This window comes from Anopheles bellator, chromosome 2 (assembly GCF_943735745.2).
Source record: "Anopheles bellator chromosome 2, idAnoBellAS_SP24_06.2, whole genome shotgun sequence".
In the NCBI taxonomy this organism is placed as follows: domain Eukaryota; kingdom Metazoa; phylum Arthropoda; class Insecta; order Diptera; family Culicidae; genus Anopheles; species Anopheles bellator.
In genome coordinates, this window is record NC_071286.1 from 18,084,452 (window position 1) to 18,102,099 (window position 17,648).

A 17,648-nucleotide genomic window follows, 5' to 3' on the forward strand; every position below is an offset into this window, starting at 1 on the left:
TGGACGAGAGCGTCGAAAGTATTTCTACGAGAGTCGACTTCTCGTTTGGCGCGCTGAGCAGTGGCCCCCGGAGCCGTTGCAAAACGGTGGCGGTTGCATAAAATTGCGTCCAAATAGGTATTAGAACGTGTAAAGGTCATGCTTCTGTGAAGGCTACGAAACATTGAAGGCCAAAATATGCTAATTCGTTTCATCGGAAACTCATTTTGTAGGATCTTTTGAAGGCTCATTAGAAGCGCTCTGGCATTTTGCTACGAAACGGTTTCTAGGTGCACGGCGTAGTCTCAGTGGTGCCCGCTCCATTACCTTAAAGTCTTAGCAGGAGAACATAATTTTTCGTTTCAAAATCTATTTTATTAATGAAAGGTTGTTTTATAAAAAGGCTATACCAGGGAATATCATAATGTTCAGTTTAGTATCATAACCCACAGAGTGCTCATCGACTCTCTCTGGATGGACTTCAAGTCTCCAAATGTATGTTTTTTCAATGAACAAAAGTTTTTCATTTATTTCCATTTAACAGCACAGCACATTTATTAGCCTTTTTAACTCACAGTTCCATGAAGTTCTTCGCTGCTTCCCCGAAACCCGATAATGGTTCTCGAAAACCATTTCCGTGCATTGTTCGATTTCTGTTATTGTTGGGCTCCACTCTGTGGGCAATTTAGCAACATCACGATTTTCCAAGAATGTCGTTTGATGCGCAGCAAATTGGCCAAAATTTAATAAATAGGACGAATTTAAGACCACTAATCATTAGCTGAAAATAGTTGAGTGCTTTGTTGAGGAACTCAATAATCTAATGATTGGTGCTTTAAACGACTAAAGGCAACCTTTTGTAGATGTCGATGTATCTGATTCCGAACTAACTAGCATCAGAATGAAACAATTATTTTTGAAACTCGATTTGACTGGACAGTTCCGCAACGAAACATGGCAAAACTTTTGATGCAAGGCCATCAAAATTTGGTACTCCGCTGTGACACTTCTTGGACCGGCCAATCTTCAAACTCCCGATTGATCCTTCAAGCGCAAATTCTGCAAAACCAAACAAGGCCCAATGGAGCGCAGTTTTCGGACAAATAGCATTACTTCCAACTCAAGTGCTGCTCTCTCCGGCCAACAATCTCGGCACAAAACTTTGCCAATTGTTCAGCTGCTTTATTCGCACGATTTTATTTGAACCTATTCCGGGATGGAACCAATTTTCTGCCGCCGCGCTTTGCAACGGAAATGCCAATAAATTGCGCTACAAAATCGCACCACGCTGACAACGCCCGTGGGGGATTCCGAGGCCATTCCGGCTGCAAATCAGATGTGTAAAAATGGTGGCGAATTTCTCAACTTTCCCAACCGCCGTTCCGCCGTTGTGTATCCGTTCGGTACACGACGGTGCGTTAGTGTGTCAACCGGATGGGCCAGGTGTGGTGTGTGGTCCGCGCCTTCATTTCGCCCATCTTGGCCAACTCTCGGGGGAAACATTGCGAAACTTCGACGACGACGATGATGGCGGGCAGATGAAAAATGCTTATCGCAAGAACCGTTCCACTAATGGTGCACAATCAACAAATTCGGGCGAATAACAGAGACATCTGGGCCGAAGTTTGCCTTGCGGTCCCACACCAGCGACCGCCCAGAGAGTGTGGGAAGGACCGGCGGGACCCCAGGACCAACCAACCAAAACTTTTTCCGTCGTCCGTCCGTCGAAACCGCAGCGCCCGAAGAAGCCGAACGTTGCTGCACCTTTGTTGGTGGCGTTTGGAAAACTTTTTCTCCGAACCATCCACGCCCCACCGGAACTCCCTGTTTAGGGTCTGGCCCCACGGGGCCCGAGGGACCACAAACAAAAACAGCACAAAGTTGTGGTATTTCTCGAGGGCCCGCAAAAAAGCGCTGCAGACGCGAAACAATATCCTCGCACCTCTCGCGGTCCGTCAGGGCCCGAGATCTACACCTGTGCGCGGAGTGCATCGCGCTACATTTTGCCGAGAAGGCCTCGAGGCTAGGGCAAGTCCCACCGCGGCAACGCATCCGATTGCGACCAACCGGCGGCCCATCAACCTTTGCGCCACTCCATCAACGTTATGACTTGATCCACGGGACCAGACCCCCGAGAAGTCGTGTAGACTTGGTGCCCGCGCGTTCATTTACTCCAAAATAGCGAACACCCTCGGGGAATCAAACTTTTTCCGGGCCGGGCGGCCCAGACACTTTATGAACCTGCTTATACAGTTAATAGGATAAGGAGCTTCAGCTGGCTCCAGCCGACTCCGGCGCGGTTTAAAGTAAATGGAAACGCCGCCGGCCCCAGAACCATCCCGGAGGCGGTGGTCTGTTTTCCGGAAGAGTTTCTTGTGATTTTGCGAAATTAAATTAAAATCCTCTTCCGTCGTCGTTGTTCGTCCTGGCGCCGAGAGCTCCAGCGGCTCGTTTGGCTGTTTAATAAGCACCAAAGATGATGGAAGCCACGGAATGGGATGGCTGATGGTAATTTAATCAAATTAAGACACTTTTCTCGGTCGGCCGGAGCGCGCTTGCCGCGGAGCCATTGAGCCGATCGGCGAAGAACTTGCGGGCTGTGGGCGCCATTTTTCTTCCGCGACCAAGCCGGAGCTGCTCCCGACGGAACAACAAAAAAATCCCAAACGCGGCACATTAATTCTCTCGCCAGAGAAGGAGAATCCCTTTTTGTAGAAGTCACCCCAAAATGAGGCACCATTTTTATGATACTTTTCCTCTCTCGTTCACTTTGCAGGACCACCGGGCCCACCAGGACCACCGGGCAAGAGAGGGAAGCGCGGCAAGAAGGGTGACCCGGGCGATCCGGGCGTGGAGGTAAGTAGTTTAATGGTGGCATATGTTTTCCGTCTACTGCTCAGCGGCCGCCCCGCGTCCGGAGTATCTGCAGACACCTCGGCGCGCACAGAAGATCGTCTCCGGTATTCATCAAGATCAAAAACCCACTTTTCAAACTCCAGACCTACAGGGAGAGAGAGAGAGAGAGTGTCTGGCCGGAGACGGACGCTTGAGTGACGGGCGAAGGAATCATCGCGGCGCATCAACCCCACAGAGGAGATTCCGAAGAACAATTTGTCTTTGGCGATACACACAGCGCACGCTCCCCGCCGGCTCTCTCTCTCTCTCGCTCTCTCAGGTCTTGGCTCCTGCATCGGACGTCACACAGGACGTGGCCCGGCAACCGCCACATAATTAATTATACTAAATTACATGGCCATTTGTTATATTAACCCCCGCCCGGCCGGCCGGTGCGCTGAAAAACGATGGTCCGACGATTGGAGTGGAAACTTACCGATTCCAAACTCCCAAAAAACAAATGGCTCGGATTGAATGTCACAAAACTCTTCTCCGGCTGGAGGCGGTTTCGGGGCCGTGGGCTACGACGAGGAATGCCGGGGCCGAAGAAACAATCCGGCGGAGAAAGCATAGCGCGCGTAGCCCACATAATGCGGGAATGCGCCCGTTTTTGGGCCCGTTCGTTTGCATGGCATTGGGTTTTACTGTGTTTCGGGCGACCAGACCAAACAAATCGCCGTCGAACCGTTTGGGACGATTATAGTTTTGACGATTTGAATGGCTACGGCCACATCGCCGCGCTTGAAAGGGCAGGTATCGAAAGTAATGTGACGATGTAAAAATGCCATCGATTATCGATTAAAGCTCTCGTAGAGAGTGTTGATTTTGAAACTCTTATAGAGAACCTTTCTTTGCGGTCTGTACAACATTAACGAAGTGAAACGAAGATTTGTGTCCTTGTGTCTAAATGTCTCAATTTCTTTTTACTGTGCAAATTTTGTTAAGGTTTTTAGTAAACTTTCTTGAATGTCCTCAAATTTAAATTGCACTCAATTAAGTTTTTATAAGACAGTTTACATTCGTAGAATATTTAAGTTCAATTTCAATAAACAAAACTGCGTGGGCACGAAAAACCGACTGGAAAGGTTCCGGTAGGAGAAAACCTCGTCGATGCTGTTTAGGGCTGTCTAGAGAGTGTCTCTTCGAGTCACCTTTTCGTCGTAAACTCCAGTCAGTGAAGTGATTAATGATTGGATCACGAATCATTTGAGTGAACAGCTTTTAAGAACAAAAAGTCCAATGCGAAATTCAACATTGAAGATTTCACAGAAGCAAATTTGCATTCACTTCTGAGTAACACCGTGCTGTTGCTTGTTTTCAAGTGTAAATATGAAATAATTAAATTCTTTTGTAGAGGAAAAATAATTCGAAGTAGCATAAATTTACCTGAAGAAATGATGAATGATGAATGCAGTTGAAATTGAATGGTTCCCATTAGAATTAAGAATAACTAATCGCTTATTTTAATTCGTATATGATTGTACAGTTTCTTGTCAGTAAACTGACTCTCGGCTCGTATGACACTTCCTGAGACATTCTCGATAGTCATAGTTGGTACTATGATTTAAATAAAATTCCGGTAAAACAAACTTAAACCCAAATCGTTTACTATCTCTGACCAACAGTAATCCCCAAATTTAGTTCCAAAGCTTGCCCGAGGCTAGAAAATACAAACTAAAGAGCACCATTTACACTTCCACTTAAACCTAACCTTTTTAAAACTTTAAATTACACTTCTTGAGCCCTGCCCACAGCGATCGATAATTTCTGGTGCCGGCAACTGATACTTCCTTCTCCCAGCACAAGTTCCAAGATTAAATATGAATCTGATATTTGATCGTCCGAGAACCGGGAAGTCCTCGCCCTGCACTAATCTCAATGTAGAAGTTACCAGGACCTTCCGACAGCCGTCGTGTAACAGATATTAAATAATGGAAAATAGTACAAACAAAACGCCACACGGCCCCGCAAAGCCTCCCAGCCGGCCAGCCGGCAGATCGGGGTCCGTTTTCACCTGGCGCTCAAATGGCCAGAGCGTGTTCCGAGAAGCAAACAAAACTTTCGTAATTCTATCATCTGTTTAGCAAGTTGAAAACTTCTTGCCGCACATTTTCTCCGGGCGTATGCAGCGACGTTCCCCACTGCTGCCACTGCTGGCAAAGTCTTCAAGACCCCGGAGGCGCCGTCGCTAGTTGCAAAACAACGGAAGACTGACATCTCCTGATGGGGTTCTCGATGCGGGCCTGAGGCACCCGGCGGAGCCTTTATTATGCACCCCGTAGAAAAACTCATCAAATCCCGTGCTGCTGCTGCGCACCGGCCGGCCGGCTGGCTGGCTGCACCGGTTGAATGTTTTCGAGAGCTATTTTACGTACTAGCCACGAGCCATCTACTGGCATCGTCGTCTTTCAGCAGCAGCTCGGATTCGGTACGGTGACGGCCGTTCCGACGGTGGCCACCGAGGGGCCTATATGCACATCGATGCATCCTCCGTTGCCAGTATCTCTGGCGTTCTGCGCCAAGGCTAGTGTTTTCCCACCGCATCTTGCAATCGTTGCCCAGAGGCAACATCTTCCTGGGGTCGCCGAAGCTGACGTCCAGACCGCACAGCGTCGGGTGGGGCACGGCCGGAAGCGGATGTTGAAACTTTTATTAGCCATCTCAACCGTAACCTGATCCGTGGTCGGCTGCGGGACCGGTGCTGCCATCTAGGACCTGGCTGGCCGACTCGAGAAGATTACTCATGTGGCCGTTTGTGGGCCACCGTCATGCATGCCGTCGATGAGACCTAGACGTTCGCCGATTGCACTCAGACCCGGGAATCCCGGTGAGACAACGGAGCCACCGAAGGAATCCGTACCATGTGCGGGCTATATCCGCCGCGTTGCGATAGCGAACGTTACTTCCACATCGGGAACACGGGCTGGCCAGCCAGAGATCATAAAGCTGAAAAGCTTTCCTGCGAAGCCCGACGCCTAAAGCCCGGACCACCATAGAGCTTGTGGTCTACAGGAGCAGGAGCGAACCTCCGAGGGCCTGTGCAATAAAAATGATAACATTTCGTAGTGGCGCTCTATGGCCACCGGGTAGTGGTGCTGACAGAGCACCGGAATCAGCAACAGTTCAGTCAACAATCCCGTGCAGCGCCCGGAATAAGCAATTCCAAATGCGCCCACGTTCCACGAGATATTCCAAAAACTCCACAAACCATAATCCGATCCGGCTGCCGGATCGAGGTCACGGAGAGCGTCCCCGCCGGTATGATTCAAATGAAAACGGGATCTACGTGATGAAATGGTGTGCATGTTTAATTGAATCGGCATGCATCATAAATTGCCGGTGGTCGTTTTGGGCAAAATTGGCCCTTGAGCCACCCGGGGGTAATTAAGCGATACTGGGAGCGCCACGAGTAGCATGATTAAGTAAGAATTGAATCACAAATCGCTAACCAAACGAGCGATTGAAGCCCTCGAACAAGGATCGTGCACTCATCCGGAAATAAGATTACACTCCCACCCCGTCCGTAAATGCTTCAACGTAGGTCAGAAAGTCACTTGGAGCTATGTAAGTGCCGGATCAAAAGGTGCCAGAATGGTAGCTAGCAAGGAGACCACGGAGTACACGGCCCTTCCTGGACCAGCCATTTGCTAATGCACCGGAGTGAGTGTATGTCTGCACAAAGAGTGAATTTCTCGAAGCTCATAAAAATAGAACGAATGAGTTTCGTTCACACACTACGCAAAGCACTAATGCTGATTGCGTAAGTAAATGCCGGAGTTCAGCACGTTGATTCACTTGTTTATGTGAGGAACGCCGCCCAACGGAGCGGCAGCCCGTTAACTGATGGGAATAAACATTGAGCACTGAGTCCGCGTTGGCACCGGTTATCCAGCAGCCGGCAGAGAACCGAACATAACTGAGCAGAAGGCTTAGAAGGATTTAAGGCGCAATTTATGGACACATCGGCACGGCGTGTCTCTCTTTAAAGCGACCAGATTCTGATGGCGTTGGAACGCGGGCATTCCTGTTAATACTGATGATATGGTGATGGAATAGATTAGAGGCGACAGAAGAATTCCTTCCTTCATTAGAACTTGTTTCGGGCTTGTTTATTGCTTTACTGCCCCAATCTATCTATCTGCCCTCCCCTCGGCCAAACCTGTCTCATGTCCTGACGTCTCTGCGCCAGTAATAGGCCAATCAAGATCTACGGACTTTTCAATTTCACTTCTCACCTGAACCGGCGCTAATAAGCCCAAAACCCCATTTACGGCTTCAGCAAGGCTTAAGGAATGCATTAATCATTTTTGTCTTCTCTTTCTCTCTCTTCCAACTGCAGGGTCCTACTGGTCCTCCTGGTAAAAACGGACTGCCGGTAAGTGAAAAAAAATACCCCACTGCCACTTTGGGGCCATAAATAAGAACCAGGTGGGAGTGCATCAAAATATTTCATTATCGCGCCTCTCGCGCAGAGTAAAGCATAGCTCATTAAACGAGAAGGACTCTCGCCGGAGGAATGCATGCTGTGCGAATTCCAATCATGGTGCATGGAAAAATGATGGGATCCATATCTCATGGTAATGGACCCGGAACGGAAGAAAATATGTTGATGCACACTGCGCACTAACACTAGGATTATGGTTTTGTCCGATTCAAGTCGGATGAATTCCCAATTGACTGGTAAAAGTTCTGTCAGTAGTCTCAGCATTCTCATAAATATTTCTTTCCAACGCATTTTGCCTGTTTCTGCACGCCACTGTCCCCGTTTCATTGAACCGCAACATCAACATGCAACACGCCTGCGATCACGAACACTCAACAGGGCACCAGAGGACCGAAAGGCGACCGTGGGCTAATGGTAAGAAAGCTGAAGAAATTGGTGTTTGGTAACAAACGCAAACTTACATACAGTGTCATGTTCTAACGAAACATAAGAGCATAGTATTACATGATACATTAAACACATTGAATGGTCTAACAGCAACTTGCATCAATCTCATCGCTTCTCGAAGAAAACTTGCTCCGAATCATATCATTTCTCTAATTTCTTCAAACATTGCGTCGCATTGTGTTTCCTAAACCTAAACACAGTTTGTTTTCGTAAAGATTGTTTATTTATAAGTTATTTCCACAACATTATCAGGAAAGGACCTTTAAATGGTTACTGTTACAACTAAAGTATTGACATTAAAATCTCTGGACACACATTCCGAAACAACCGTTACTTGCGCCTTCTCAAGCGTTTGCTATTCCTGCGACCCCATTGCGATGCGCTTTATGTTGATGATGCTTAGCGTTGCCCACCACGCAGAACGTGCAACGGTCCGGTACACGTGGCCTGTGCGCCTCGGGAGTGGCCCACATCGAAGGAGTATTTTTGTTTCCCAAAACACATACCCTGGGTACTGTGCCGAGGTCCCAGCCTGATTCACACGGCACTGTTGTTTACCACCATCGGCGTGCGTTCCACGGGATTCGTTTTTTTCCCCCGCCGTGGCCGATGGTTTATTTATTGTTATGGTGAATGATTTCAAAACAATCACTCCATCAATCGACCGATCGATCGGGAGTTCGATCCGAGCCGGCGACCCCCCTGTTCGTTGGCGGCGGCGGCGGCTGCGGTCCCATTTCCCGAACCATGCCGCTGCCACCGACGGGTTAGCCAGATCTTCGTCCCAGCTTGCCCCAAAAACAACAAATCTTCACGGGGGCACTACTCACGGCCCGACTCAAACGAGGCGCGCTAAAACCCAACCAACGTCGCTGCGTCGGGTTCGGGTCCACAGAAGTTCCCGACCAGACTCCCGACGCACTATCGCGCATCTTCCGTGGAGCATAAATAAACATGGAATAATTGTGGTTATGTACGGTGCGGTGTGGCCGGCCGGTCGGTCGGGCAATTTATTACATGCCGACGAAATCGGAGCCACAGCCGCGGTCGGCTGACGAAGAGATTGCACAAACCCGATAACTGCATGCAACCCGGGAAATTACAAACCTCTGCAGTCGTAAATTATCGCGCCACCGATGGAAGGACACCTTTCGGTCGCTGCCTAAGCAGCGTGGCACGTCGGTTTTGGCGACGGATCGAACACCGCTGTTGGCCGACGCGCCAGGTGAGATCGTGATATTATTTTTGCACCGCGAAGCTAAATGCCTTCTGCCTCTGGACGGGGGGCCGTGACTTCGTGCCAGGTCGCTCGACCAAACCACAAACACTTCAATCTAGCCCGCTGGCTGGCCAAGTCAATCGAATCGGGCAATCAGTCGCAATTTCAATCACTAACGTGAGCACGAAAAATAACAGCTAGGACTCTGGGTCTCGGACTGTATGGAAAACCACAGCTGCAGTTGTAGGCCGCGGTGTTGGCGTCACAGTGCCGTTGGTGTGTGAACGGCATGCAGCGTGACGGATGAACCTGTCCCGTTTTTCATCCTTCCGAAGCTCTCGATCACATGTTGCGGTATCCGGTAATTGAATCAATTTTTGGCAAGGCCTATCCCCGAGTACAGCTTCCTATGCAACCGTACGCATCCTTGCAGTCTCGTTTTTTACGCAGCAGCTACGGTGCGCCACGGTTACAGCTGGCCGTGATGCAAATTCCGTTCTTAGCGTGCTTCCGTTCTTGACCAACTGTCGGGCATAGTGCATCAAGGTGTCAGCTCTGTTGGGAATTTTCTACATCACTGTACAAGAGTCGTATCGAAGATTGGTCTCAAAAAGATGTGTTCCTTTAAATAGTGCTATGAAAGGGCTCAAAATATGAAAAATGGTCCTCTTTTGTATATTTTATGCAACAAAGAAATTATTATGCCAATTGACTGCAAACATATGATAATCACAATTTTAATCATAATGATATGATTATCATATCAGCGATAGCAGAGACTAATAACACCAATTTATTTTATACCTTAAATTCAACTAAACTCAAATCGTATCTATTAAACAGAAGGTATACATAAATGGAGAATTCAAATTGAAATTATGCAGACTTTCTATTAACCTACTTTAAATGTAGAATCCTTTAAAATGCACAATCCAACATGCCTTAAGGTTGTGATGGTCGGTAATTATATAAATAAACAGAGCATAAACAACATATTTTCGGTTTCAATATCGGTTTCATTTCGGCTTAAACCAATAACGAAACTTTCCTCTTTACTCGCAACTTTTACTCAAAACATTTCCAAATTAACTTCTTTTAAACTCCTAACTTCCTTTCAATATTTTGCTTTCGAGGGATTTCATCGGTTGTTGAGCGTTTGTTGTACGATCTCATTTTCAGCAATCATCAATTTTGGACTTAACTGCTTGTTTTAGTCCTTGAAGAGCGGATGCAGCACTCGAATTGTCACTGAATTGTCCCATTGCCAAAGCAATCAGTCTCGCGTTAGTTTCTAGATGTAAACAAGATTTTACAACACCACATTTTTGGTAACTGCATCCCAGAGTCATAATATGCTTCTAGAGCCATTATTGGCATCATTTGAGTAACACTTTCCTCACTTCAACTTGCCATTGGCTAACATAATAAGTGAAAAAAGAATTCAATTTAACCTGAAGATGGATCCTAACACACGTGGCCAACACCACAGCCCAGCGGCCTTTCAATCATTCAATGTTATCAATGCTGCAAGCCTCAGGGGAACATGGGCGCTCGGGTTGCAACTGATATTTCAAAACAGATCCCCGTGCGCCGACCACTGGCTTCGCCCCGAAGCCCTGTTGGGGCAATAGTTTTCCGAAACACACCGTGAAAAACACAACGCACACCGTAAGCGATATTGATGGTCGTAAAAGTTTTCCGAAAATCAGACCCCAACAAAAAAAACAAGTAAACTGCCACACCAGCGACCAATACCATCACCGAATTGCTGGTGTGTTTGTGTCCGTGCTTCCAGCGAAACGGGCGCAAAGTTTCACTGCCGCCGCCAACCCGGGACACGACGACGATCCTTTACTACTTTTTTTAATGTCCCGTTCCCAGGAAGACACAAAAAAAATGAACGCTGCAGCGACCGAAACAATGTGTTTTCCATTTTTGTTTGCTTTCAATTTTGCGGATTTTCTCACTTTGCGTGCCGTCGCCCCGGCCGCCCGCGCGGAATGTTGTCCGGAGGTATGAATACTAATTTTCCGAATCATTATTCCAGACAGTTGCTGCGGGTTCTACTTTATTCCGCTTTTTTCTGCTTCCCTTCCGCAAGAAAGGATGCTGCATCGTTTTTTGGGTTTTTTTTCACGGTACGTTTTGTTTGTCACGGGACAGTTGACTCCGATCACAGCACCGGTTCGGGCGGCGTTGCGAAAAGCGTGTTTAATGAAGATAAGTGGAAAGAAATTGGGGTTTTTCATTTCCTCAATCAGTTTTCCCGTTGCGCACCAAACCGTGCTCGTAGGAGAGGAAAACATTTCGCAATTTAATCAGAACGTATTATAGTTTTTAAAAGAGCCATAAATAGTCACCGTAATTCGATGTTGGATCGAGCTTTCCCCAGTTTTTCCACCTTTTTGGTGGGTTTTGTTTGAAACCGTTTCGTGTTCCTATTTGTTTTCATTACTCTTGTACTTCTAGTACTTCTGTCTCCCTGTCCATAGTTCGAATTTTCCTTCTATTTGCCCATTTCTATTTTTGCTTTTGTGGATGTTATTATTTGATTCTGATTCTATCTGTTTTTACTATTTGACTGGATGGCTGTAACTGTTCATAGTTCTCTTTTCTTTATTATCGATTTGTTGTTTTACCCATTTGTTTTGTTCTGTAATCTGCTGCCTTTTGTTCGATGACACTATTTATACGATCTATTGCTCATTTTAGTACGCCTTCCAGGGTCGCCTCGATTCACTTGCTTCCAAAGCGTGGTTCAAATTGTGATTTAATTTTACCCGTCTCGCGCCACCAATGACAATCGTGTCACGTCCGGAGCCGCAGTCGCTGCTCCCGAAAAGGGAAAACACATTTGATCGGTATCTGCTTAATAGATTTTCCCCACCCGGTTTCGGTTCGCCAATGTCTGCCGGCACAACACCTTCGTCGGCGGACGTGCTTGGCACCGATCCAGGGGCGCGACCCGGCCGGAGCAGCGTAAACGGTTTCGCTTGTTCGAATCTATGTATGCACGTATTGCCCAAAAAGTAGACTAACGGCCACGTTCTGCTGCACGCCACCCGGTCTATGTGCTGTCCTGTTTGTAATATATTTCTCCTTCACGCGAGCGCTGTCCGTGCGTGAACGCGCCTGTAACGACTGCGGAGTGTCTAGGGCCGCTGACGCTGACGAGCATACTAATGACCCGGCCAGGTCCGCCGTCCGTTGATTTGTTTATGCTATCGCACCCGAAACGGGCATTTCAGTCGGACTTGAGAACCATTTCGAGCAGCCATCAGACCAGCAGCCCCAAGAGCTCATCATCATCCCCGCCGGCAGGGTCACCGGTACCTCCCTGCTCCTTGTGCTCCGTAAACAAAACCGAGATCTCTATAAATTAACTTGGCCGCGAGGTGTTAATCTGCTGAGCAAATCTTGTCGCAGACGTCCGCGTGGTCCATCGGCAAGGTGCAGCGTGGTGAACTCCCAGACAGGAGGCCCTTTCGGGGGGACGGAAGCAACGGTTTGTCACCCACGGCTTACGACGGGGATTAGGACGCTGCTGACAGCCCAGAGATTCTCTAAGCCAGGCCGGGAACTGTCGGCTCTCTTTCTCCAGACGAGAGCGCACCCGGGACCAATGATTAATTTGGTCCGGACAGCTCCGGAATGAATCGGTGGCCCCGTTCGCGGGACCCCCTGCTCTGACAGGCGAAAGAAATCAAACTTTCAACCTGCTTGTTGCCGCGCGCCCGTGCGGTATCGGGGGGCCATTGTTGACATAAATTTAATTCCAACGCTCTGGCTGGAAAGGATGTCTTGTGCCGCGGGCCAAGAGGCAGACGGTGGCCCCTTCGCGACTTACAATGCCTAAGTTATTGTCGACAGTGCGAGCCGCTGACAGTCGTCGTTGTCGTTGTCGTCTTCCGACTGACAGCTGCGGGAACCTCGGGATTGCCTTCTCCACTTAGCACGGCAAATCAACCGATCACTTCGCGCCGACGACAGTTGTCTGTACCTCGGCCGAGGGCGAAACGGGTCTGGTGGTGGTTTCTGGAAAAAAGGTAATCGGCGAGCGGGTCTTCCGCGTGGAGACCGCCGCCAAGCCAGCCGGCGGTGGTGGTAATGTGATAGATGATGATCCTACTCCGACAGGAGCTTAGCAGCCGCGCCGTTAGCTTCCGTGCCGCGATAATTTATCATCACCCTCTCCGGATTTTAGCCGAGCCGGCCTTTGCCCAAGAAGTCTAAGGCGATGGCTAGAAAGAAAGGCGGCGCAAAGAAGCAGAAGAAACCCATGCACATGTCTACGACAGTTAAGACTTGGCAGTGATACGGTCGGGACGTGTGTTGCAGAGATAGGTCTGTGGACCTCGACCGATCCGGAAGTGGGTTGGTCAGTAGACCAGACCTGATAAGACCATCGCAAATCGCAACTCCACGAATGCATCCTTCGCCCCCTGGATTGGTTGCACGTTTGACCAGCTGGGTGCAAACTACCGAAAAGGACATTCACTCGACGATGGGCGAGTGCTCGGGGATGGGAAGAAAAATAGTTTTGCTTAATCTCTAATTGCCAATTATGCAGTAAGAAGACATAGGAAAAACGGGGAAAACTTTTTCCCGTTTGTCGGAAGCAAGCAATCCGCAGTTTCCCGGCGTTCGCTGGGTCGCCGGACATGTGGTGCCCCGGCACATGTGTGCTTGGATCCGTTAGACAATTTATGGAACCTACAGGGAAAGTGCCCGAAGTGGGACCGTGTTCTATGCATGCATGGACGGTACTGGAGCGAAGGCAACGGATCCGGACGATGTTCGCGGAAATGGCCACGGAGCCACTTTTCCGTTCGTCGAGTCGTTTGTTCTCCATTATCACTTCCAGCCGCACCGTTCTCACATCCGGCCCCGGTTCCTTGATTTGACAAATCGTGTAGAACAGTGGCAAGCTCCGGCCCCACTTGTCCCGGCCTGGCTTCCAGAAATCGGTTCATTTCTATCCCGCGAGAGAGAGAGACACCGACCAAAGTGGAGTTCATGCTAGACACTAGCAGAAGAAAATTTGTACCACGGACACAGGATGTTTTGGGTGGTGGTGGCCTCGACGGGTTGACTGTGATGTTGAGTAGAGAAATTATTAATACACGACACAGACTCTTCCAGACAATCCCCAGACTAATCGGTTCGGAAAATAGTCGTACGTAGCCGGACCGGAGACCTAAACAGAGCGGACGGCGCTACGTTCTGGAACACGGGGCCGTGTTTGCTCTGGAACAAGGAAACCCGGGATAGCCCCGCGGGCCCGGAGTCCTTGCCGTCGGGAATTGAGTTACTGTAATTATTGTGCATCGACGGGAAACGAACGTCGCAACATCGAGACATTAAACAGTGCCCGGTCTAGCTCGAGCTAAGGTCTCGAGCAATTACGGTTTACAGTATCGGGGACAAGGGAGCGTCACAGGACATGTGTTCTGCTGATGAACACACACGGAACCTTTTGTTTACGGCGTAAATGGTGCAAACGATACATAATAGATTTTAATAAATAAGATATCAACTTGTCGGACATTTAAATGCAACATTTTCTTTTGTTCTCAATTAATTTGTTTATTAAATTTTCAATTAGTTTTTATTATGTACCATTTGCATACTAATTACGTTATTCATTGTATATGCAATAATTCGAATAGTCAATTTCGCTTCAATTCCTTTTGTATGGAATATGAAATCATAACATTAATGCACGTTCAGCCCATTTAGTAGTTTTAATGTAATGCACTACCGTTAAAATTCAAAACTTGAACCTTGCTCTGAACTCTTCAAAATGTCTGTTCTTTTCTTCCAATAAATAATTTCTTCATTGTTACGAATTTCTTCGAAATAATTCTATTTTCTATCTATTATAAGAGATTAATTTCTTATGAAACTATGAAACTCCAGCGTAGGTATTCCAAAGTACAGATTCTTACTAAAACTCGATTTTATTAAACTATTACTATACTTAGTTCTTTTTATTTTTAAATTTTTTTTATTAAATGTTGTTAGATGTTATTGATAAAGGCATGACACATTAAGCACGTTACGTTTCTTGAATTGTATTTTGTTGTTCATAATATGACGAAAATTGTGTGCATTTAAGAGTGAAAATAACGTATCTTAAAAGTTTGTAAGTATCGCTCGACTCATTATAATGACATTCGATGACAAGTATCTAACATCAACCTATCGACCAAAACCATAGTTCAAGAGTCAACCGCTCACGGCAACCCTTACTAATTGAAGTCACTTTGGAACTAGGCAAGCATAAAGTACATTAAAGCTGCTTCACCATGAACGAGTTCCACAACAAGTTCCATTGTGCGGGGCTCATTCGATGCAACTGCCCCATCCAATCGGCTCGCAGCAATAGGCTGCTAGCCCACTACAATAAACTTTGACAGGAGCAACATTAGTGCTTCGGCCTCCCCCCACTATGCAACCAGGCGGCCTCTATTTATGGCCAATTAAGAGTTTTGTTGCGAACTTGGCGAAGCCGGCACTGGTATGCGGTATTAAGTCCGCCTTGAGCCGAGAGCCTGCAGTATTTTTTGTTGTTGCCTATTCCTGCCCCATTGAAAGGACCCTTTCAAGAGGCCCGCTCCACAAGCGTAAGAATCCTTTTAGCAACGGCAGCTCTCGAGCCTCGCGCCTGTCAGGGCACGGTGACTGAATGCGAAAGGACGTGAAAGGATCAAGTCACTCCACATTCGCTCACTTAAAAGCACCGGCGTGTGAGTGGTATGATTTCTTCCGCGGCTCCGGGCCCGGATCGTGGCCTGCAAAGTCACGGGCCTCTAGCACTAGTTCGGGGCAAGCAAATAGGCGGCTTACTCTCCGGCTGTGTCTGCCATGAAAAGTCAGGTCGAATTAAGTGTTGGCTGCGCGTTTTTCCTTTCGCCCCATTTTGTTGTGCTTTTCTGCGTCCCACGTGTGTGCTTTTCTTTTTTGTTGCTGTCGTTCTCTCTGCTCCTGACGCTCCCGATGCTACGAAGGACTTGCCGGGCGAACAACCGGTTCATCACCGCTTACCATCTCCGGATCTCCGGATAGCCGGTGCGCAACCTGACACCGGGAGCTGGGGTCTTCGGAGTGAAAAATGGAACTGGCAGCCTGGCTGGCGTGTGTAAAAGTCCGCAGACACACTCCGGTCCGGGAAAGGTGTAATCCTTCGTCACGATGTTCACACGGCGAACCGGAACCTGCAGGCGTGCCCTTTGACAGTGGATCTAATTGCTGATAAATTATTCCACCGTACGGTAGCTTAACTCCGTGTGCTCCGTGTTTGGCCGCAAAGGATCGCCACGTACGGTCCGCCGGGCGAGTTTTTGGCGGGCACTTTGGGGCGGTGAAGGATGCAACAATTTAATTTCAACAATGAAAACAAGTATGTTGCCGCCCTCCCCCCGGACCCGTGGCTGCCGTCCGCAGCACTGCGTCCTTGTTCCGGCAACTTCTCCTTTGTGGCCCAGACTCTCGATGGCGCCAGCGTGTGCATGTTCATTTCCGTCAACAAGTTTGTTGCGCTGGTCGAGCGGCAGAATTTACTTTTAGCACACCAACGCACACTCGGTCTCGGTCTCGGTCCCGACCCCGGTTTTCGTGCCTCTTCAGCCATTCAGCGGTGTGCCCCTCGCAGAAGACAGCGGAACGGAATGTTGTAGACTACAACCGGAAGCGACCAGAACCCGAGAGGGCTCGATGTGCGAAATGTCTGTACACGAGTGGCCCCAAACACCCATTCACGTCTTGGTGGGCTGAGCGCCGTCTCTGGCGTCGAGTTTTAATTTCATCTCCAAGTGTGCGCCCTCGACTACACAAAACGCTTATGCTAACGGCGTAGAACCGCAGGCCCTCGGTGGACGACGGTGGAGCTATGCGGCAACCTGCAGCGAGGCGACATAAAACTGTGAATTAACGGCACATTCCGTCGTCCGTGCCGGGTTGAAAAGGGATACAGAGACAGAGACAGAGAGAGAGAGAGTTAAAAATATCCAACAGCTCCGCTGGTCTTTGGTCGAACGAAGTACACGGCGAACAAAGACCAGGAATTAGCCCAGCCTTATGGTGGGCCGGATGAGCTACGTTACCGCGCCACGAGCTACACAATTTATGTTTTCCGGAAGAAAAACAAAGTACACCGGGGCCCCGGAGCCAGGACGCCCCAGGCCGGCTCCCGACGACGACGCCAGCAGCTGCTCCCGAGCTTCGGCCCAGCGCCGGAAAGATGATGAAGTATATCATTTTGTAATTACCCTGTTGGTGAAGGAACACCGCCAAAAAACACAGCAGGATCCGGTTCCGCCCGCAAGCCACCGCACAGGACCTGCGGGACTGCAGGACTCGCCTTTGAACACAAGTTCACAGGGCCAACTGCTGGATGAACTCCCCGGGAATCCTCCTCGCTCTGGAAGCCGGGAATAGTTTTGCTCACCTCACCGGGGAAGAAAGCATAACTTTTTGGGACAGGCCCCAACCCCCGCTGGCCACTCTGGCTCTCCTGCCCACCGGTGTTGACCCCAGCCGGGGGTTGGCGTTACCGTTTAAGTATGACGAACATGGCAAGGCAGCCACTTCACTACAAAGTGAAAGAATGCATGAATACCTGAGCGCCGGCAAACGGGCAACGGGCAGATACTATCAAAGGGC

At 48.7% G+C, this 17,648-nt stretch overlaps 1 protein-coding gene across 1 annotated transcript in view; it reads left to right on the plus strand.

Moving 5' to 3' along the window:
* The window catches only part of LOC131207122 (collagen alpha chain CG42342), an 83,056-nt gene that overhangs the window by 36,360 nt on the left and 29,048 nt on the right, over positions 1–17,648 (plus strand). The window contains exons 2-4 of the mRNA XM_058199731.1: positions 2,756–2,835; positions 7,214–7,249; positions 7,697–7,732. Coding sequence (XP_058055714.1) covers positions 2,756–2,835; positions 7,214–7,249; positions 7,697–7,732 — 152 coding nt within the window. The remainder of the gene's footprint in view (positions 1–2,755; positions 2,836–7,213; positions 7,250–7,696; positions 7,733–17,648) is intronic.